Raw genomic sequence first — 20,868 nt, forward strand, 5'->3', positions numbered from 1 at the left:
TTGTTTAACGCCTTTATAACGCTGCTGATTTACGATATTCCAGAGTACAAAGTGTGCAAACACACATGGATGTGGAAAGAGATTCCAATATATCACAGATAATCCTATTTAATGAAATGATTAAGTATGTCATGACTAGCTGCATTGTGAACAGGTATGTGCAAATAAGTTCTACCCTGCCAATACTTATAAATGGGACAACATGCCATTTGATTTACTCAAGCCCCTCCCCTTTTGATGCAAGTCAATACGAGATGCCAAACAAGATCTGTTTACATTTCATTCTCCTCCTAACAAAGACAGACTAACTGACCTCTGACTGTGGTGCGGTGCTACCCAAACAAACCTCCTCCTCCTCTTGTGAGCTTTGGCTGGATCCATGAAGCAATGATGTAACTGGTGTGGGACGTGTGGGAGGCCAATCAAAGTGCACGAGCGGGTTAAGAACAAAGCCAAAATTGTGAAAACCAAATAAACTCGAAGCTTAAGAGCCAAAGCCTGTCAAGTACACTCAACACAACAGGTGATGTTCTCTACGGTTTAATTGGCTGCTTTGCATTTGAAGCATATCTGAAAAGAACAGGGTAAGTTCTCTCCTCCAACAAAACAAGCCACTCTGGGTCTCCATGACAAGAATTTGCATAACTTTACATGCTTATCTGATAAAAAAAACTGATATGTAAAAGAATCGCTCAAGCAGTGTAGGATAGCTTTGATCAGAAGCAGCATAGAAGTTTTTGAGAATTATTATTATGGTTTTCAATTCAAGTAGTTTACATTGTTATAATGTTTCACAATATTAGCGTTTTTGCTGTACCTTACCTTGGTGAGTTTAAAAGACTTCCTTCTAAAACAAAACATCTGAAAAGAAGTGTCCTTCCATAAGTACACTGAACACATCTCAAAAGATTAAGACAAATGTAATTCCTCATCATATGCTTTAACTGGTCCTCTAAAGGTACAGATGTGAATCCATCTGCAAATATTTTTGGTGTATCTTGCTTTAGGAAGTTGGTCAGTGTTTAATAAATCAGCACTGATGCTATTTTTGACTGTCTGGCTGCCGGCGACATATGAATGCAAATAGAGATGACTGATGACGTCATTTATTGATTTATTTATATTTTAATTACCAGGACAAAAATAAGATGGAAATCTGTCGTCGTCATCATCAACATCTAAAAGCAAGGACATTTAAAGACGTCAGCATGGAGAGAAGATATTTTACAGCTTAACTTACATTTAGAACGAACGCCGAGGATTTGCCTCATGAATAAATGTTAAACTGTAAGAAGGTCTTGTTGAGAAAAAAAGCGGAGTATTCTCATTGCCGAAGAACATTTTGTACTTCTACTGTCACAGAGGAAGAGAAACCCTACGTCGTCTAGTCTAACACAGACATCCGCTGTTTCTCTACGGAGACTTCTCCACCTTTTAGTGTTGATGCAATTGTACTTGTAATTCTCGTAATCTGATTCCAGATCTTCTAGACTGTCTGCTTAAGTCACTTTTAGGAAGTCTTTGTCTTGTTCCTCTTGTGATTGATGGGCAGTTGAATTATTATTCGTAAACTGTACCGAAAGCTCATGACTCAAGCGGCGCTCCGACAGGGCCTGAGGTCAGACTGTATGTAAAAACAAAACCACTCGTCAAACCTGCAACAACTCGCTCGTGATGACACTACTGATGCGTTCAAACCGGTCAAATCGAAACCTTGCATCACAACAAGAAGTCAGGCGATGGTATGATGTTAGTTCATGCTGTATGCTGTTGTTGCACAGAGAAATTCATTGATTGATTTAATGTCTCAAATCATGTGTGTAAATTACTAAGTAATGCAAATAGAAAGAATTGTTTTTTAAAATGTATAAAAAAAAAAGAAAGAAAGAAAGAAAGAAAGAAAAGAAAAAAAATTCCACAAATTGCACAAATTAGACTTTCACTTTTTCCAAATGCTTGTTTTTCTGACAGTGGTTTCGTTTTTTTAAAATTGCAGTTGTATTTAAGTCCATCTACTGTAGTTAAAAACTTTGTTAATTTTATATTCCAAACTGAAATCTTTAAATCATTATATATTTTTTTATATTGGTTGAGCAAACATGTGAGCACAATAAAACCACACTGCTACATATACTCTCTTTTCTACGGATTTCAGATATTTATTAGAGATAAAACAATGGTTTTCTATTTTTGTATGTTATCTTTTAATATTTCAGCTGTTTCATGAATTGGTGCTGCATTTTCCTATAATAAGATTGTAAACTGGCAGACTGTGACAACTTACCCCATAAATGACAAAACATGCTTCACAATTGGTATGCAAGTTTAATATATTTATATATTAAGTATGCACCAACTGTTATAAAGAAAATATGACAGCCTTTCTATCTATACCTCTCATTCAAGTATTAAGACTGTCTGATTAATATCTTTTAACACTTGTTGACCCTCCTCTAACACAAAACTAACAGGGGACCATCAAAATAAAGCATAACCAAAAATATATTAACACTTAGCCAGCACCGAGTCTGTCCATCAGCCGGACAGCACCTGCTGCCCAATTTCTGAATTTCTCTCTGAGGGTGGACACAGTCTGCAGTAAGTAACACATCTGAGATACAGTTAATGAAGGACTGAGGTCCACTCAAGTAACAATGAGCATTCTGTGCTGTGATGAACATTCAAGAATACTTGTTGACGCTTTGGCTGTTCATCTAAAAGCAGAAACTCACTAATGTGTGATATGAGGAGACCCCTGAAGTGCAAGCATGGACTGACCTGCATGTTTGTGGTGAGGATGACCTCTCTGACCCTGTGGACAGCTACCCTGCTGCAGAAACAGAGCGGCCCCCTTGACCATGAAGAAGCTCTCGCTTAGACTGTAAAAGAGAGAGAAAGGGTCAATGTAATACAAAGAAAATCCTACAGACAGCAAAAAGTTCAGCAATGATTTAATGAATAAATATAACAATGGTGCAAATATACGTGCATATAAATACACAGCACAGTCACACTTTATTTTAAGGTCCAATTCTCACCATTTACAAACCATTAACTTTGACTTTTGCTTTAATTAGCTTCTAATTTGCTGCTTATTAATAGTTAGTAATGTAGTTGTTCATTGTAGGGTGTTGGGTAGGAATAGGGATGTAGAATATGGTCATGCACAATATGTGCTTTAGAAGTACAAACAGCCAATATGTTAATCATATTTTGTGTGAATGATCTTTGACTGCACATCTTTAAACCTCTGGGGTTGTATTTTGCATGTTACACAACCCGTCTCACCCTCACTCACCTGTATGCTCAACACAGGTGCTTTAGGTCTGGGATTTCAGGAGTGCCACAAATTAGCCTCACATGAAGTTAAACACACTTCTAGAAATGTGAACCACCCGAGGGTCACTATTACTCTAATGCACTGTACCACAAACCATAAACCTTAACGAAAACTGACAGCACTACGGCTGGTGAAGTGAGAAATGCTCTTAATATCTTCTAGAGATTACTGGGCTGTCAAGAAAACACTTTTGTCTATTATCAGACTGTCATAAGAGGGCAGGGATGCTTCAGGTTAATTAGACTGAACACGGTGGAGTGTCACATGACTTTAGTCGACGGTTTGATGAAACTTGGTTGTGTTATGTATATGGCCTCTCCCTGTCCTTGGATGTGGTCTGTATACATAAAGTATATTTAAAAACAACAACAAAACAAAGAGAGAAAGAGTGTAAATATTGTGCAGAATATTTTGTACATATATGTTTTATGCGTACACTGCCATACGAGTAATGCCTGTAAGCATTACAGCAGACAATGTCAGTAAATATCAAATATTGCACTTTATCCCTAATTTTTGTCATAACTGGCCAAACATTAGTGACTCTGACAAGTACAAAACAACCTACAATGCCCACATGCATGTTATATATATATTCATGCAGCACACACTCTCGAAATCACTCTCCTGAATATTTAAAGCAGTCACATCAGTTCAAATAATGAAGTTGTCACTCTCTTTTATAAGAGAACAGTTTATCAGCAGAACTGTGATTAGGACTGATCTGCTTGCATGAATACAGCTGAATTATGCAATATGTTTGCTACTGCCCATTCATCTCAGGTGCTTTTTCTAGATAAACAGAATTGACGCTAAACAGGCAACAGCAGCAAGACAATGCTTTTCTTCTGAGATTTGTTATGGCCGACTTGTTAGACAGGCTGGCAAAAAATTTGAGGGTCACATTGTTTTCTTGTCCTTCTGTGGCTGTGACCCGTTGCTGACTCATCCCTCTCATTTTTCCTGACTGGACTTCCAGTGTCTCTGCCTTCAGAGGAACAACCATCACATGATAAGCAACCGGCAACAAAACTGGCATTGTACCCCCGACCCTCCAGCCCACCGGTCTCTTTCTTTCTCTCCTACTTCCTCCTCCTCCCTTTCTTATTCTCCTCTATAACTTTCTCACCCTGGCTCCAAAGGCCTCGAGGGTGTCAGCGGATCACAGAGGCTTTTGTTTCAGTCCTCCTCTCTGTTGTGTTCTCTCTCTGTCCGCCCCTCTGAGCGATTTATGTGAAGGCTGGAAGCAGCTCAGCGCCGTTGGGCTGATGGATTGAGTCATGACTGAGAGACAGACAGCTGTAAATGACGATACGCGAGCCCTGAGCAGAATACGCTCATCTCCAAGGGTGTAATTATGACGTGAGTAAGAGTTTTGAGAAGTAACCACTCTAAAATGCCTCTGTCCACGTTTCACTTGTAAGTTTAGAGTCAGCCGCAGATGGATACGTGGTACCTGGTGTAGGATGAACAGCTGGAATCTAAACTGCACCACAAATATAAATGGCAACTTTCTTTCCTGACAATATCACACAAATGAAGTAGAGTTATACTGGAAAAAAAAGTTAATTAAAATAAATAAATAAAAATCTACTACAGTATTATATTTATATACAGTAATATATATATATATATAATTTATTTTTTTTTACAGAAAAAAAAAACTATAAAAGTATACAGTACAAAGCTGGTTATTGGTTAACTGTAAAATTGACATTACCATGTTACCATTACATGTAATTTCACTGTAAAATAATTTACAAAATTATAGATTTTAAAAGTAAAAACTACAACCATAGAAATAGAATTCCTTGCATGAAACACCACATAATAATTAACAAAATTATTTGACTTTAATTTAATTGTTCAAATAAATTATTTAACTTAATTCTTTTTTTCTCTACACATTATTTGTTTTTTATGTTAACGTTTGTAGTATTATTTTAGGCGTATACTTTACATAATCAATATTTCTTAATTTTTCTTAATAGCTTAATTTCAGTCAGAGGAACAATCACTTGGTCCAAATAACAGTATTCAAATTGTTTAAAGCAGGAAGTGAAATCAATGTAGATGAGAAAGATAATGCTAATGAATCAATGAATCAGAATTCTGAATCGATTCAAACAGACAAGTTGAACAGATCCATGAAATTAGTTGAACTTTTGAACCCTAATACTGGTTTTGCTACTGGAATTTAAACTTAACTTTACATTTTTAAGTTTTAATGCTCACATACTTAGGAGTCACAACATAAAAAATATTAATATACTGTGTCTACAATGACATGCACAACTAACAATGGGTAGATGTTAGTGCATTAAAACATGCTGCTTTAATTTTATATTGACAGTAAATCATCAAACATATCTGCCCACCCAAGTAGAGGGACAACTTCTGATTAACTCTTACTCGCTTTCTCCCATACACACATATTTTCTCCACAACTCCACCACAAATGCATAAGCAAAAAATACTTTCCATATCACAGCAAAGCATGGTATCATACACAAACACACATGCAGGCCTAACAATCCCACATACTGTAACTGTTAGTAAACTCATGTGAAGGTCATGACCCATTTGGCACTGCATCATCTCCGTCTGACAGTATTTGTGAAATAACCATCTGCAGGAACAAAGTGGTACATTGACTCTTATATAATGCACATAGTTTGCACCTCAAACACAACCCCGGGCAAATACAAATTGCAAAATCAGACAACCGCATGACTTTCATTCAGATATGCAAACAACAGCACTACCTCTCAGGTAACATGGCAATCACTCTTACATGAGAGCAACAAAACCCTGTTCAGATGAGGCAAGACAAGATTCACAGGTCAGTGCAAATCTGTTGTATGTGACCAACATAAAGAGCAAACACACATGGGATCAAATATCAAATATGAAGTATGCATGAATGCTGCCAGCTGCTATAACTTGATGCTGTACTACAGTTATTACAAGGTCCAAATGTTAAATCACTAGTGAAAATACTCGTTGTTACAAAAGATGTCTAATTAAAAAAATTACTGAAATGGTGTATTATGGTTTCCACAAAAATATTTACCAGCACAATTGTTTTAAACAAACTGTTGAGCGCCAAATCAGCATCTTAGAATGATTTCTGAAGGATCATGTGACACTGAAAACTAGAGTAACAGCTGCTGAGAATTCAGCTTTCCATCACAAAAATATAAAAATATATTAAAAAAGAAAGCATTTTTTTAAATTTCAAAAAATACTTAAAATATTATTGCTTTTATTGTACATGTGATCAAATAAATTAAACCTTGGAGAAACTTCTTTCAAAAATATTAAATATTCTACAACCCCCAAACAACAACAATTTGAGTGAAAAGTTAAACAGTAAATCATCATTTCAGATGATTAATTAACATTTAAAATGTCTTTGCATTCTTTCTTTTTTTCTTTGTGCTTTAATGACAGCAGAACTCAGACGCAGTTGGAGCTCTATAACAAGTTGGTGGAAAACCTGCTGATCATGTTCTCCAGCACAATTTGAGAATAATCCGTACAGCATCCTGAGCTTCAAAAGAAAAAAGAACATCGATCTGACCAACTGTAAATACTTCACTTATCACAAATTTGTTTAATTAGTAACCAAGACATTTTTCACAATCCTAAATATTGCATATTAACTTCACACCTCCTAAAACACTCTTCATTTCCAGAATTAGAAATCCGAATCCCTGTTTTCAAGACTTCTGGATCTTACTGTGCAAGCCATGCTTCACAAGAATCAATCAAAGCACTGCAATCTGCATCAGCGGCGATTTCACCTAAGACTCCACCGATTCACTCACATGTGGTAGATCTTTCTCTGTGTGACGAATGCATTATCCACAAAGTACGGTAGCATCTTCAGCACAACTTCCTGACAGGAGTCCACAACCAGATGCATCCTGCTGCTGGCTGCAGGGAAATCTCCCTCGCCTCGGTCCGCAGCAGCACGCTTCGCTCAGATCTCCAGCTGTTTATGAGCACGCAGAGGGGAGGAGGAGCACGTCTGCAGCCCCTTCCTCTGTCTGACGCTCTCTGAAAGCTGAGAGTGTGTGAGCCAGTTTCTACTGACGCACACACACCCTCCCTCTCTCTCTCTCTGTCCCACTCTGTGTGTGTCGGTAAATAGTTAGGAGGAGGAAAAACCTGTTCCCTTGTCTTTGTAGGAAGGGATGAGGCACTCTGTGTGTGCGCATTAGAGATCTCTGCACTGAAATTAGAGCACTCCAGACAACTCTGACACTGCAAGAAGACCAGCAGACCACAGAGATCCTGCTGTGTCTCTTGAAGAAATAAAACAGCTTGACTCCAACAAATCTGACAGCAATGATAAAGAAAAATGGAGAGAAAAAGCATAAAAGATCCCACTTGTTCCTAAAGACAGCCAGTCAGACTAAAAGAAAAAAAAGAGACTGCTAACAGCTGGAAGAAATGTGTTGCTGACCTTCTTAGCTGGGACTCAATGCTTGCCACACCTTAAAATGATCTATCCCAGAATCCTCTGATGGGCTAAGCATGGGCAACAGTGCCTGCTGCTGTCAGATGAAGCAGGGAAGCCTATTTAAAATCTCATTTAGAGTAGAGACGGGGGATGAGCTCGCCCCTTGAGTGTCCCAAGTAGACTACAGTAAGTGAAAGACTGGCTGTACTCCACTATCTGCAGCTTGACTGAGAAACACAGACACACACACACACACACACACACACACACACACACACACACACAAATGAAGAAGCAGTACTCCAATGAAGAGGGTTGACTCTTTCTGTCAAAAAGCTGATCAGGACAAAGAGTAAACTGAGACACCAAGGAACAGAAACAGCCGAGGGGAAGCTACAAAAGAAGGGGAGATATTTAAGAAGGAAGGAGAGAGAGGAAGATGAAGAGAGCCGTCTGAAATAACTAAAGAAGCTGAGTGAAAGGAAATACTGAAGGGAATTTGGAATATTTTGCTTTCTGGATCGGCAAGATCTGAGAAACAAGCAAAAAAAAAAACGAAAAAAAAAAAAAACAGCAAACAAACAACGCTGCCAGGTTACACTCTCTGAAGGAATGTTCTGGGTTCAATACAAGCCGTGTGCTGTCAATTACCACCAAAAATAACCCTGACTTGTCCCTCAGTTGATCAAAATAAGTTTGTTTTAATGAACAAAAGGAAAAGGTTGTGTTGCTTTGAGCCAGGGATATTCATTGGTTAGGTCACAAGATGTTTGTTTTAAATTCAGAACAATTCCTCGTAGACATGAGCATAAAATCTTAATCTGGAACGATTTAACACATAACAAAAATTGTGTGGAATTTGCCAATGACCTACTTTGATAACAATCCAACATCATTTTTGGAATTTCCCAGAAGTCTATCCTAAAAAAGCCCTAATAGACTAAAACAGTTGGCAATGTGGTACTACTACACTGTTTTGGGAATATATGACAGGTGTGAGCGTTTAAATAGATTCATGATGTATATCCCAGAGCGATTAGCCTTACTTGTTCACGCTTTGACACTGTAAGTCATGAAGCACAAGATGAGTCTTATGGAGCGTCCCATGTGACTCAGCATAACCATGACAATGCTATCAGACAGACTCCAGAACACCTGACAGGTGTCCCGATTAAGGACGCCTGCATGTGGAGCTTTAAACAGATCAGGCGTGTGTTGTGTGTGTGTGTGTGTGTGTGTATATTGTAAGGTGTGTGTTCACTGGATTATTTCAGTGTGCTGAGACTGCACTGGTACACAGAAGTGCCACAATCGCTTTTCTGCACACACGGGCACAAAAAGATTAAAAGCTTCTGTTCTGGGAGCAGATGTTACATAACATTTCCATTATATACTTGCCGAGCAACGAAGGAAAAACGAGGGACAAAAAAGAGGGAGGAGGGAAACGGCGCACCAATCTTTTCTCAAGTGTCAAGAGAGAATGATGAATTGCATATGACATCAGTGTTCACCAATCTGTTGGCCAAATGCCGGTCTTATTAAGTAATCATATGAACTGCCACATACACTGGCCTGAGTCAGAATGATGTTGAAAACAGCTCTATAGTCTCAATTGCACATTCATGCATTTTGTTCACTTACGGTAGAACATGTGATTTTAAGAAAACGGTAATGATATTTTAAAAGAATAGTTCACCAAAACTTGAGAAAGTGCTGACAGTTGACCCTCAGGTCATCCAAGATGTAAAAGTTTGTTTCTTCATTTACTGCAGAGCATCCACTGGATGTAAACAAGTGATGTAATGTTCAAATTTCCCCATATCTGTTCAGATGAAGAAACAAATGCATCAACATCTTAGATGGCCTGAGGGTGAGTGCATTTTCATTCCTGGGTGAACTATTCTTTTAACAGGCAGCAAAACAAATAAAAAGGTCATGCTATTGAATTTAATTGCCATATACAATAATAGGCCAATTGCTTGTTCATGCATATAGGTCACTTTCTATCCTGGCTGACAGTTCACATTTGTAATTGGTTTTATTCAGCTTTATTTGATTTCTGTATATTTAAATATATATATATATATATATATATATATATATATATATATATATATATGATCATTTTAAGTTTAATATGTACATGGAAATACCATGTTTTGGTATGAAGTACATCCTGCAGAAAAAAAAGGTAGTTTGCTCTTCTTTGATAACTTAATATTTTGTCACAGTATGACCTGCTAAAAAGTGTCCAAAGCCTTACCAGACTGGAAGTCCAGTTAAGAACAGCAAACCAACTTAGGCTGGTTTTAGATTAGGTTTTGATCAGCAGGGTCGGTAGCAAGATATAAATGTTATTATTGGCTGAAAGTGCACTTTAAGACCCTCTAAAGACAAAGAAAAAATTAGGTCAAATTTCTGTTCAAAATTAGAGCACCAAGATCAACTGTAAATCATGTTTTTTGTTTTCAGAACAATACTGCAACATTTTAACTTGTAGATTCCCTAACAGATCAGAGACATCCACACACCTAATATACACTACAGCTGCACCCAAACATAAACATAGACTGCTGTGCTTGGCTGCTCCTGCCTCGGTGTCTGTTTGGTGAAATCACCAGCTGGCTCAATGCTGTGCCGCCTGGTTGATTTCACAGGAAAAGTCTTTGGCCGGGTCAGTGGGCATTCCTGTGTACATCTCTCAAAGGGCAAGATTAGGGTTACAGCTTTTAGAGGGGTTCTGTCTCTGATAAGGGTCACATTTAAGGGGCTCCTCTGTTTAGCCAAATCATCCAGATACCACAAAATACTTTCTGATCCAGCTATGCCTCTTTCAAAATGCTTGAAGGCATAGGTCACAGTAAAGCAGCACAACTTGGGAAAAAGTAATCAAACTACAATTTTTCTGATAAAAAAAAAAAAAAACGGTTTCCTGTGTTTGCTTGTAATTTGCAAGACTATGCAATCTGGCAAAACATTTTGTGACTATTTATCAATATGCCTATAAAATGTACAGATTTATTGTGCATCGCTAACAGTAATTATTTACTCACAAACTGGGCTATTTATGTTCAACAACAATGGGTCACCATGTGACCATAAAACTGCAGTAAATACAAACAAAACGTATTCTCATTTGCATGGACATGCTATATATCTGCATTACAAATATTCAAAGCCATGCCATTCATCAGCCCTTTCCACAGAGTTCACACTAAACCACAAGTTGCACGTAACAGCATTGAAGATTCTGCCACAACACATTATTTCAGGAAAATACAAGAAAAGTCAGTCTTAGGCAAGAGAAAAGGAACTTGTCAGGTTCAAACTACCATTAGGTTTTACTTTAGGAATCAAAGAGCTCAGGCAGAAGGACAGGTCTTTACATGTGTGCATAAACGAATTACATCAAATAGTGGGAATCTGTCACGTTCTAATAATTGCACAATATTGAATGGAACAAGGCAAGTTGGAATGCTCAGTCCATGACCTATTTAACATTTAACAGTTTGTACCTTCAGAACAGCGTGCTCAGACTCTAGACTGACCTACTCCAAAACAACTGGTTTCAGTTCCTTCTTAAGTTTTATTGTCTAAAATGGCTGTTTGTGTGGAAGAAGTGCTGATGCTGCTGTTCTTCCATTGTTTTATTTAGCTCTATGCATCTGTTGCACTAGTGACTTTATCTGAACCTTGTTTTTCCTCATTAAAAGAGGATTTGTTTCACATGAGCCTCTAGGACATCCTGTTCCCAGCACACACAACTTTCCTGTGCTCTGGATAGTCCCATGAACATACAGAATAAAGGTTGAACATTAGTAAAATTGGAATTTCTAGAAGATACAGTGGCCTCAATAAGTATTCAGACTAATTTAGTAGTTCAATAATGAAAATTTGCTAACAATATATTGACCCTTGTGCATCCAAGATGTTTGTTTCTCCTTCAGAACAGATTTGGAGAAGTGTAGTATTACATCACTCGCTCACCAATTGAATGGGTGGATGTCCAAACAGTTGATCAAAACAACACAATAATCCACACGACTCCAGTCCATCAATTAACGACTTGTGAGGTGAAAAGCTGCATGTTTTATAAGAAACAATTCCATAATTAAGGTGTTTTAAGTTTAAATTGTCTCGGTGTTTGTCAGTTAATGGTCACATGACATGCACGCAAACAAATAAAAAAACAAAACAATCTTTATATCTAATTTTCCTAGATTTCATTTTTTTATTTGAATTATTTATTGGAACTCTCTGCAGTTCCTTCATAAACCTCGATGGCTTTGCAAACACCAGTTTGGGAAACCTGTATGATAAAACTAAAAGTCCTGGGCTATGATTAATCACGTTAATCGTATCCAAAATGAACGTTTTTGTTTACAAAATATGTGTGTGTGTACTGTGTATATTTATTATGCATATATAAAGACACACATACAGTATATATTAAGAAAATATTTACATACATTTATATCCATAAAATTGTTCTTAAATATATGCATACATGCATACACATAATAAATATACACAGTAAACACAAAAACTGTTATTTTGGATGTGATTAACTGCGATTAATCATTAACCAGTACTAATAAATACATTAAAACAAGTAGTTCTGAAACAAATGATGCTAGAGCTATTTTCAGAACAAACTTTACTTTCTAAGTCACTTTTGCAATGACTTAACCAAGTGATCTCAAATTGATTTTGAAATTACTTTCGTATTTATTGTTATAATTATTTATTTATTTCGCATATAAGTGTAGCTTAAGTGCCCACTTCTTTTTGGGTTCACTGTATGTTCTCTCTAATTGGTCTTTGAAAGAAACTCTGTTTGGTTAAGAAGTGCTGAGGGACTCAAGTCTTATCTATGAGTCACAGGAAGATACAGAAATCAGACACAGCCTCCATTGTGTTTGCAATCGCTAACGCTGGAATCTCAGAGTCTTTTTCTCACATCCTGTTTTTACAGAAACACTCTAAACCAATCACAGGGCAAACGGAGCGAGAAAGACACCGAGATGGACAGAAAGTACTAAAAAGCACTTAAAATGCGCTGAGGGAACAACTGCTCTTTGGCTTATCAGATGACCTTATGTAGGTCACACACGGCACATGTGCTTCCATCCAGCAGAAAACAGACAGACGGCGTTAGTGGGTTCATGCATCTAACTGGCACAGTAGCTCCTCCAGTCCCTTTTCTAAGATTGATCAAAATAAAAAACGACAGTTTCTTTTTAGTCTTTAACAAAGTACTCATTATCCCTGTGCGCACACGTTCTGGGGATTAGTCCATTTGAATGTGTTTCTTACAAGCCGTTTATTCACAGATACTTTTACTAAAAGCACGAAACAAACAAGTCATTAAAGTACCTCTACTGTCATTTAGACAGAAAATGTAAATGTAGGACAAAAATTGCTATTGATTCAATTTGTGTTGAGTTTACAGTCAACACGATAGTTATTTCCTGAGCAATGTGACCTTTGAGGATGTCATGTGACCTGTAGAATGACAAATCTTCCTCTGTACACATCCTCTTCCTTTAGCTCCTCCATCTGTACTATACATAAGAATTCCAACAGTCTTCACGAGTTGAATATTGACCTTGTTTGACCGATACCTAGATGGCAACACTGAAATACAGAGCTCAGAGTTTCACAAAGAAATGCACATCAGTGAACGACTTTTCTCTTAAGAACTTTTCTCCCACCCTTAATGGTGACCTAGATTCAAAGTTTGAAAGGACTGGGACATTAGTCCAATCCCAGCAGACACAGGTCCTAGATTAATACGTCCTCTAAAAGATATGTTCAATGAAAAAACACAGTCTGGACAAACGCCTTCCCTCCTGGAAAAGGCCTTATTTTAAAGACCAAGGATGTGCCTGTGAAATCATATATACTGCATTGATTCTTGCATCAGCATATTTTTACAATTGTATTTCTCAGCGTCACAAAAACAAAAAACAAATACTGAAAAACAAAGATTTTCCAAAATATTCTAAATGTCTGTCATCAGTCCAAAAAATAGTTCCTCCCCTCTAAAATATTTTAACATAAAAAAATGAAACTAAAATGTCATGCATGCAGTTTCATTCATGATTTCATTTAAATGCATGACAAAGTATTTTTTAGTATCAACATGAATGTGAGCGAAATAGTTGCAAATGCGACAAAAAATAAAGAATTAAAGTTTGACAAAAAAAAAAAAAAAAAAAAAAAACTTGCTTGTGACATGGAATAAAACTGATTCTGCAATTTGGCAACTAAATACCGAAACCCAGGCTCATTGGTAAATGTCCCTGTGGCAATATTTCGGCAGAATGATACTGCATTGTTGTTTGCAAGTTTCACGCCAATGTCCAGGGAGTGGTGCTAAAAGGAAACATACCACCTAGACTGAAATGAGATGCAAACACATTTGCTCAAGCAATCACACCTGTTTAGCTTGCTTACAAGTCTTTGAGCTCTTTGTCACAGGAGAACAATTTACAACATTCGAAAAGCCATACATGAATGTCTATGCAAAGCAAATGGGAAAAAACGTGAGTGTGAGAAAATAAGTATTTGTCATTCAATAATCTTCCCTTAAATATATGTTGCACAAGAATAAATAAAAGTTGTTCAAATGATACTAGTGGTGATTTCAGATCCAAACTGAATTGTATGTATAGGTGCATTTTAGAAGTGTTGCAAAAGATGTAGGTAAAGCCACATTTTTCCAATGAGCCTAGATTGTAAAACATTCAGTTTCGCTCCTAAATTATTCATTTTAGAAACCATTCCAGTCTGGAGCCCTGCAGAAGGTAACTGCTAACTCTACTAAACACTCATTTAACCCATCTGTCCACTACAGTCACTGAATAGCAAGGAACTAGATCGCTCTAATAAGACAAATATTCATTAGGAAGGATATAGTGTCTGATATGGGAAAGCCAGCGAGATGTTTGTCTCAAATTAAATCCACTTGATCTGACTTCAGTCGATGAAGACTGAAACTGTAATAAAAACCCACTGTGGTGTTAGAGCTGCTGTGAAAGCAGTGATCAGACGCCTGGGCTCAGATATCTTTGATTATATGTGTTAGAAGAGTGGAGCAGAACCATCTCGCAAACTACAGGGTGCAATGAAGACTCTTCCCATCATGGAACTGACAGACTCTTCATCATCTGCTTCTGACAGACACACACACACACACACACAGAAAAACTTGCATTTGAAAGTCAGTCGTTACCTCTGATTTAGCCGGCGTTCATCATCACTTCCAAAGTCCTGGAAAAACAAAAAGAAAGTGTGAGGGAAACAGAAGTCAGTCATCTAAAACAACAGATCACTCAAACATGTCCACACTGTTCTGTTTGAATTTTATTGCTTTGAGCCTTGAGATAAAGAAGAGAGCAGGATGTAGGATTTTCTGATGTAATAAATCTAATCATGTCTTCATGCATCTTCTACCTAAACCAAATTATAAGTTATAAATTCAGCATATGCTGTGAAAATGTCAGAGAGGCAAGAATCCCTCAGGCCTCGGAACGTTTCCAAATTCCACAACCTCACCCGACTCAAACCCAGCGCAACGCACAACAATCCGGTCTAAACATGGTTCATTCCCCCCACACGATCTTGCTCTCTTTCTTTGCTAAATGTGTAGCACAATACAAGACCTCTGTGTCCCAAATAACAAAAAAAGCTTTGATATATCACTGTTCACAGCAGCGTAATATGACAAAGAAGAAATGTTCTCTCAAAGCTGAAAGGTGAAGAATGGGGCCTCTCCTTAAGATAAGGTTTCATCATAACAAAGAGTGTTTTTAAAATAGCTCTTCACTGTATGTGAACGTGAAGGCCCTGATTATTAGGTTACTGATAGTGGTATGAGCACTGAATGAAGGCCGGGGAGTGTGCCATGGTCAGATGTGACAGATGCCTGAAGGTGAAGAAACCGTGTCGGGGAACTAGAGATTCTGTCACGTACCACAATCTCTCCCTTCATGCAGAAGCTAGGCTTATAAAACTTTATAAGCAGGGCTGAATGAGAAGTGGAAACAATGAGGTTTGTGAACAGAAACAGACATTTTGGAAGCATGAAGCTTCTCCGTGATTTATAACACATTAAGTGGATGAACAGATTTGTAGCAGGAGGTGAAAGGTGAAAAATAAGAAGACAGAAGTCACTATGTTGCTGAGCATTCGAGTGGAACCGTATGTTTAATTCCAGTGTTATTATATTAAGGGGGTATTAAACTGAATTAAGTTTCTCAGAGTAGAATTATTGCAATAGAGTGAAATGTGTAATACAGACAGTAAGCTCTGACGTGAATGGGTGGGGTTTTCTCCTGACAGTAAATTTTGTTTATGTACATCGAGTGAGTCCTATTTTCAGGTGGAAATTATTTGTCTTATCACTTAAATCAGAAAAAAAATTTAAGTTGTTATTCTCTGTTAACCTTCCTGCCCAGTGAGATTAAAGGGATTGATATATATATATATATATAGATAGATAGATAGTTCACCCCAAAATGAAAATTACTCAACACTCACTTTGTTCCAAAATCGTAAGACCTTGATTCATCTTTGGAACACAAACTTCACGATGCACGCGTGTGATGAGCTGGTGTTCGAACTTAAAACCTGAATGCACTGTGGCTTGTTTGCAAGCAGAGGAAGACACACACATGTCGTGGTACTATTGTAAATGCCCATCGAAGACTGACACAGAGAAATTGTTGAGACAAGTAAATATTTTGGTTTTCACAAAACTTACTTTCATAGAATCATAAAATTACGGACGAACGACTCGCGTCACATGGACTATTTTAACAATGACCTTAGTATCTTTATGGGCCTTCAACATGTCAGTTGCGTTGCTGCATGCAGGGTCAGAATTCAGAAAGCTCTCAGATTTCATAAAAAATATCTTAATTTGTGTTCTGAAGGTGAACAAAGGTCTTACGGGTTTGAAACGACATGAGGGTGAGTAAATAATGACCCTTTAACTGAAGCTGAAAAGCACTTTGAATTACCATTGTGTACGAAATGTGCTTTATAAATAAACTTGCCTTGCCTTGAAGAGTCAGATCACTGAATCAGTGATTTGGACCGGATGATTTGTTACTAAATCATTTCGAATTAATCTGTGAACTGAATCAACAGATTAGACACAAAGCTATACAATTCCACAGGTTTCAGAAAATGTGCAATGCAAGAGTTAAAGGGACCACTTCTGAACTAGGCCTACTTTTATTTTTTTATTTCCATCCTGCAAAAAAATCTTTATGAAGTATTTCAGTCAGGTTTTAGGCTCCACCATAGAATAGAAACGACACTTGTTAAAATTACAAATGACTTGCTTCTTGTGTCAGACCAAGGCAGCATCTCATTGCTAGTTTCACTTGATCTTAGTGCTGCATTTGATACAATAGATCATGACATACAGTACAGTACAGTCTCTGCACTGGCTACCTATTAAGTTCTGTATCAGTTACAAAATATTATTATTTACCTATAAGGCCCTTAACTATTACCTAACTAGTCTTCTGCCACCCTACAATCAATCATGCTCCCTAAGGTCACAAAACGCTTGACTTTTGGTAGTTCCTAGGATAGCAAAATCCACTAAAGGAGGTAAAGCTTTTTCACATTTGGCTCCCAAGCTCTAGAATAGCCTTCCTGATAATGTTCAGGGTTTAGAGACACTCTCTCTGTTTAAATCTAGATTTAAGACACATCTCTTAGGCCAAGCATTCAAATAATGCCTTTTACAATCTTGTAGTGCAGTTGTATCTTATCAAATGCAGATTATTATTCTTTAGCTTGGGTTAAACAAATACATTTTGCTTGTTTGTCTTTATTTTTTTCTCTTTTTGACATCCCGTGGTAACTAGGATTTTCACAGGCTCTAGTCTGAATCCAGAACACCTGAGAAGAGATGATGCTGACCCCACAGAGGACCTCGGATGATGCCAACCCTGAAACAACACACACTACTACTAAATATACTGTAGAAACTTCATTTTCTGTAAATTTGCTTTGCAATGATTTGTATCATTAAAAGCTCTAGTGCTTCCCAAACCTGTCCTGGAGGACCGCCTGCCCTGCTCATTTTGTATGTCTCCCTAATCAGACACACCCAGTTTAGTTCTTGCAGTCTCTACTAATGAGCTGATGAGTTGAATCAGGTGTGTTAGATAAGAGAGACAAACAAAAGGTGCAGGGCAGGAGTCCTCCAGGACAGGTTTGGGAAGCACTGCTCTATACAAATCAACCTGAATTGAATTGAATTGAATTAAAGAATGACAGCATTTAATTTTTTATACAAACTAATACTTCAAGAAAATAAAGTGTTTACATTTTTATTTCATGTTACATTAACTCAAATACTACACACAAAGCTTCTGCAGAATTTCAGCCTTGTAAACTTAAACCTTGTTTTTATTTTACATCTCTCTCATTACTCTATCTATCCTTTGAATTGGTCTATCCCTCCCTCCCTCCCTCTCTCTCCCTCAGTCTCTGCATGAGATGACATCACTGCAGCTGCATGTTCCCCAGTCCTCATGTTTGAGATTGTGCTGTGAATCCTAAATAGCGTGTGTCCTTGCTAGCGTAGCACGTTGCGCAATTATTTTAAGGCCCATTAACACTGAGAACAAAAACAATAACGATCACTACATTAGCATCCAAACCAACACACAATAACATTCTGTTTATTATAAGCACGGGCTACAGTTTTGAAATGTCTCGCTTGAAATGCTCGAGCTCTTTACAGCAGGACAGATTCTGATTAGCTATTAATAGTTTTAATCATTCTGTATGTGATTCCAATGTTATCGTTCATTTGTGACATAACCATTATAGTTGAGATGTGGACTACTGTATATCTTTATCATAATAGTCATCATCCTTTGTGAGAACAAGCCTTTAAATTTAACCACAATATAGATTTAAACATTAAAGATCTGAACCTAATGAAAAAAAAAAAGATTTAGCACAACTAAGAAGTAAAATACCACATTACAGAGTTTCAAGCATATTAATAATCGGACCCTGGTACTGCTACTGAACTGTGTTTATCAAAATAATAGTATACAAAATATCTAAAATTCATTATGCTTTAGTTAGTCTCATAGTAGAGTAATCTTCAGACCATGTCAGTGTGTTTTGTGCACTCCCTTTCAAATGTGTAGACATTTTATGCCCCCTACTGGGTGTAAAAATGGATTTCTAAGGCAACTATGATGTCAGCAACTATTATGAAGGTGGGGTGCTTTCATGAATGAAAGACAATTAAAGCCTACAAGAAAATTGCTTTTTACTTTGTTGAACCACCACCTGAGAATCACTAACAATGAAAGGCAATACAGCTCTCCTGGTGAGACTGGCTAAAAGGGTCTCGCTCCTAATGAAAAGGTAAAAACAGGAGGCCTTTCATCGCATGAGAGCAGCTTAGCTGTGCAAGGGCACAATGACTTCGATTTAAATTTCTGTCGAGCAGAAATGCAGGCCTTAGGGGGCAGACCTTTAACTTTCACACAAAGAATGGCAGCTCAAGAAGAGACACTACACTAGTGTAAAAAAAAATTTACTCCCCACAAACCTGCACCATTCAGATATAGAAGTGATGTTCATGAAATTATAACGTGATACTTGGCATGTGTGTGGAAGCACAAAGTAGGAACTGTGGGGAATAGGACAAAGTAATGCTTAGTATTTCTGTTGTTGGATAGTTTCTTTGTATAAAGAATAGCCCTTTTGACTGTTCCCCTTTTAACATAGCTTGACCAAAAGAATGGAAACACAGTACAACACAAAATCATGAGGTGTAAACAAACTACTCCCTCTACTGATACTACATACAATGACAGAAGCAACACTTCAATGATACTTTCACAAAATGTAGTGGTATATACACATTGTGCCATTTAAAGGTTCTACCAGAAAGATTTGTTTCAGTTTAGCTGGTTCCTATTCATCCCACCTATGACAACTGTTACATTGTTTCTGTAATATAATTAATCGTGTTTGTTTTGTTTGGATGCACTTTTATTTTAATTATTTTATTGAAATTCAAAAAAAAAAAAGATTAACAAACAGTTTTGAAAAATCTCAAGCAAGCTGTATACTCACAAACAGTAATAACTGTATTCGGAATAGGACAAAGATATTGGAAAGAAAAGAACACAGAAAAAAATAATATGCTATTAATATTAAATATATCATTCACAGTACATAAAAGATGTCATTACAGCTTAAAATAAAAAAGGTGCATTTCTTAACATTAAGTGTCTTTGAAGATTTAATTATTAACTATTACACTAGTAATGTTAGATATATTTTAAGATAATTTAAGAATGTGTTAAGTTTTTTTTTAAGATTATGCTTATGCTTTGCATATCACCTCGCACTGGCGCACTCACCTGCTCTGCTCACGTGATGTAAACACTTTGGCGCCCAAGAAGGGGCTTCATTTAAAATAAAACCGTTTTTTAACGGACGGTTGATATGTCTCAAGTTTTTCACCTTCTTATTTTATTCTCTTTTTTTATTTTATATTTTTTACAAAAGGTCTTCTTCATATGTGTTTACCGTTTAAGTAGAACATACTTTATGGCTTGACATAACATCCATGAATAATACTTAGTTAAACCAATCTGTACCAAACAAAACAGTGGGTGTTTTTTCACTAAAATCAGACATATTCTTTCGCAATCATTAAACCACAAATTACAGCACAGCCTGGAAACAAGCCATTAGTATAATAAAGTACAACAATCCTGTCAAACACTTTCAGCTGTGGAGACAGGATTCAGCTCAAGAGCATCACAACCATGTCTAACAACACAGATGAAGCTCAATCACAAAACAGATAAGATAAGGGTAAATTATGACGTTGAATTTAAGAAGTCACGTCAAGAATGCCATGTATAGTCCACAAAAAGCCCAAAGGCGAATCTTGTCATCTCACAACAGCAGAAAGACGCAGTGACACAGCATTCAATTCCCCTCAACCCTGATGGCATGCCGCTAGTTAGCTTTACATCCTGAGCTGTATTAGCAT

At 37.1% G+C, this 20,868-nt stretch overlaps 1 protein-coding gene across 1 annotated transcript in view; it reads right to left on the reverse strand.

Moving 5' to 3' along the window:
- Positions 1–20,868, reverse strand: part of ssh1a (slingshot protein phosphatase 1a) — a 31,877-nt gene that overhangs the window by 10,554 nt on the left and 455 nt on the right. Inside the window, exons 2-3 of the mRNA XM_026210847.1 lie at positions 15,046–15,083; positions 2,779–2,879 (exon numbers count right to left, since the gene is read on the reverse strand). Coding sequence (XP_026066632.1) covers positions 2,779–2,879; positions 15,046–15,083 — 139 coding nt within the window. The remainder of the gene's footprint in view (positions 1–2,778; positions 2,880–15,045; positions 15,084–20,868) is intronic.

The sequence above is a fragment of the Carassius auratus genome, chromosome 30, assembly GCF_003368295.1.
Source record: "Carassius auratus strain Wakin chromosome 30, ASM336829v1, whole genome shotgun sequence".
NCBI lineage: Eukaryota > Metazoa > Chordata > Actinopteri > Cypriniformes > Cyprinidae > Carassius > Carassius auratus.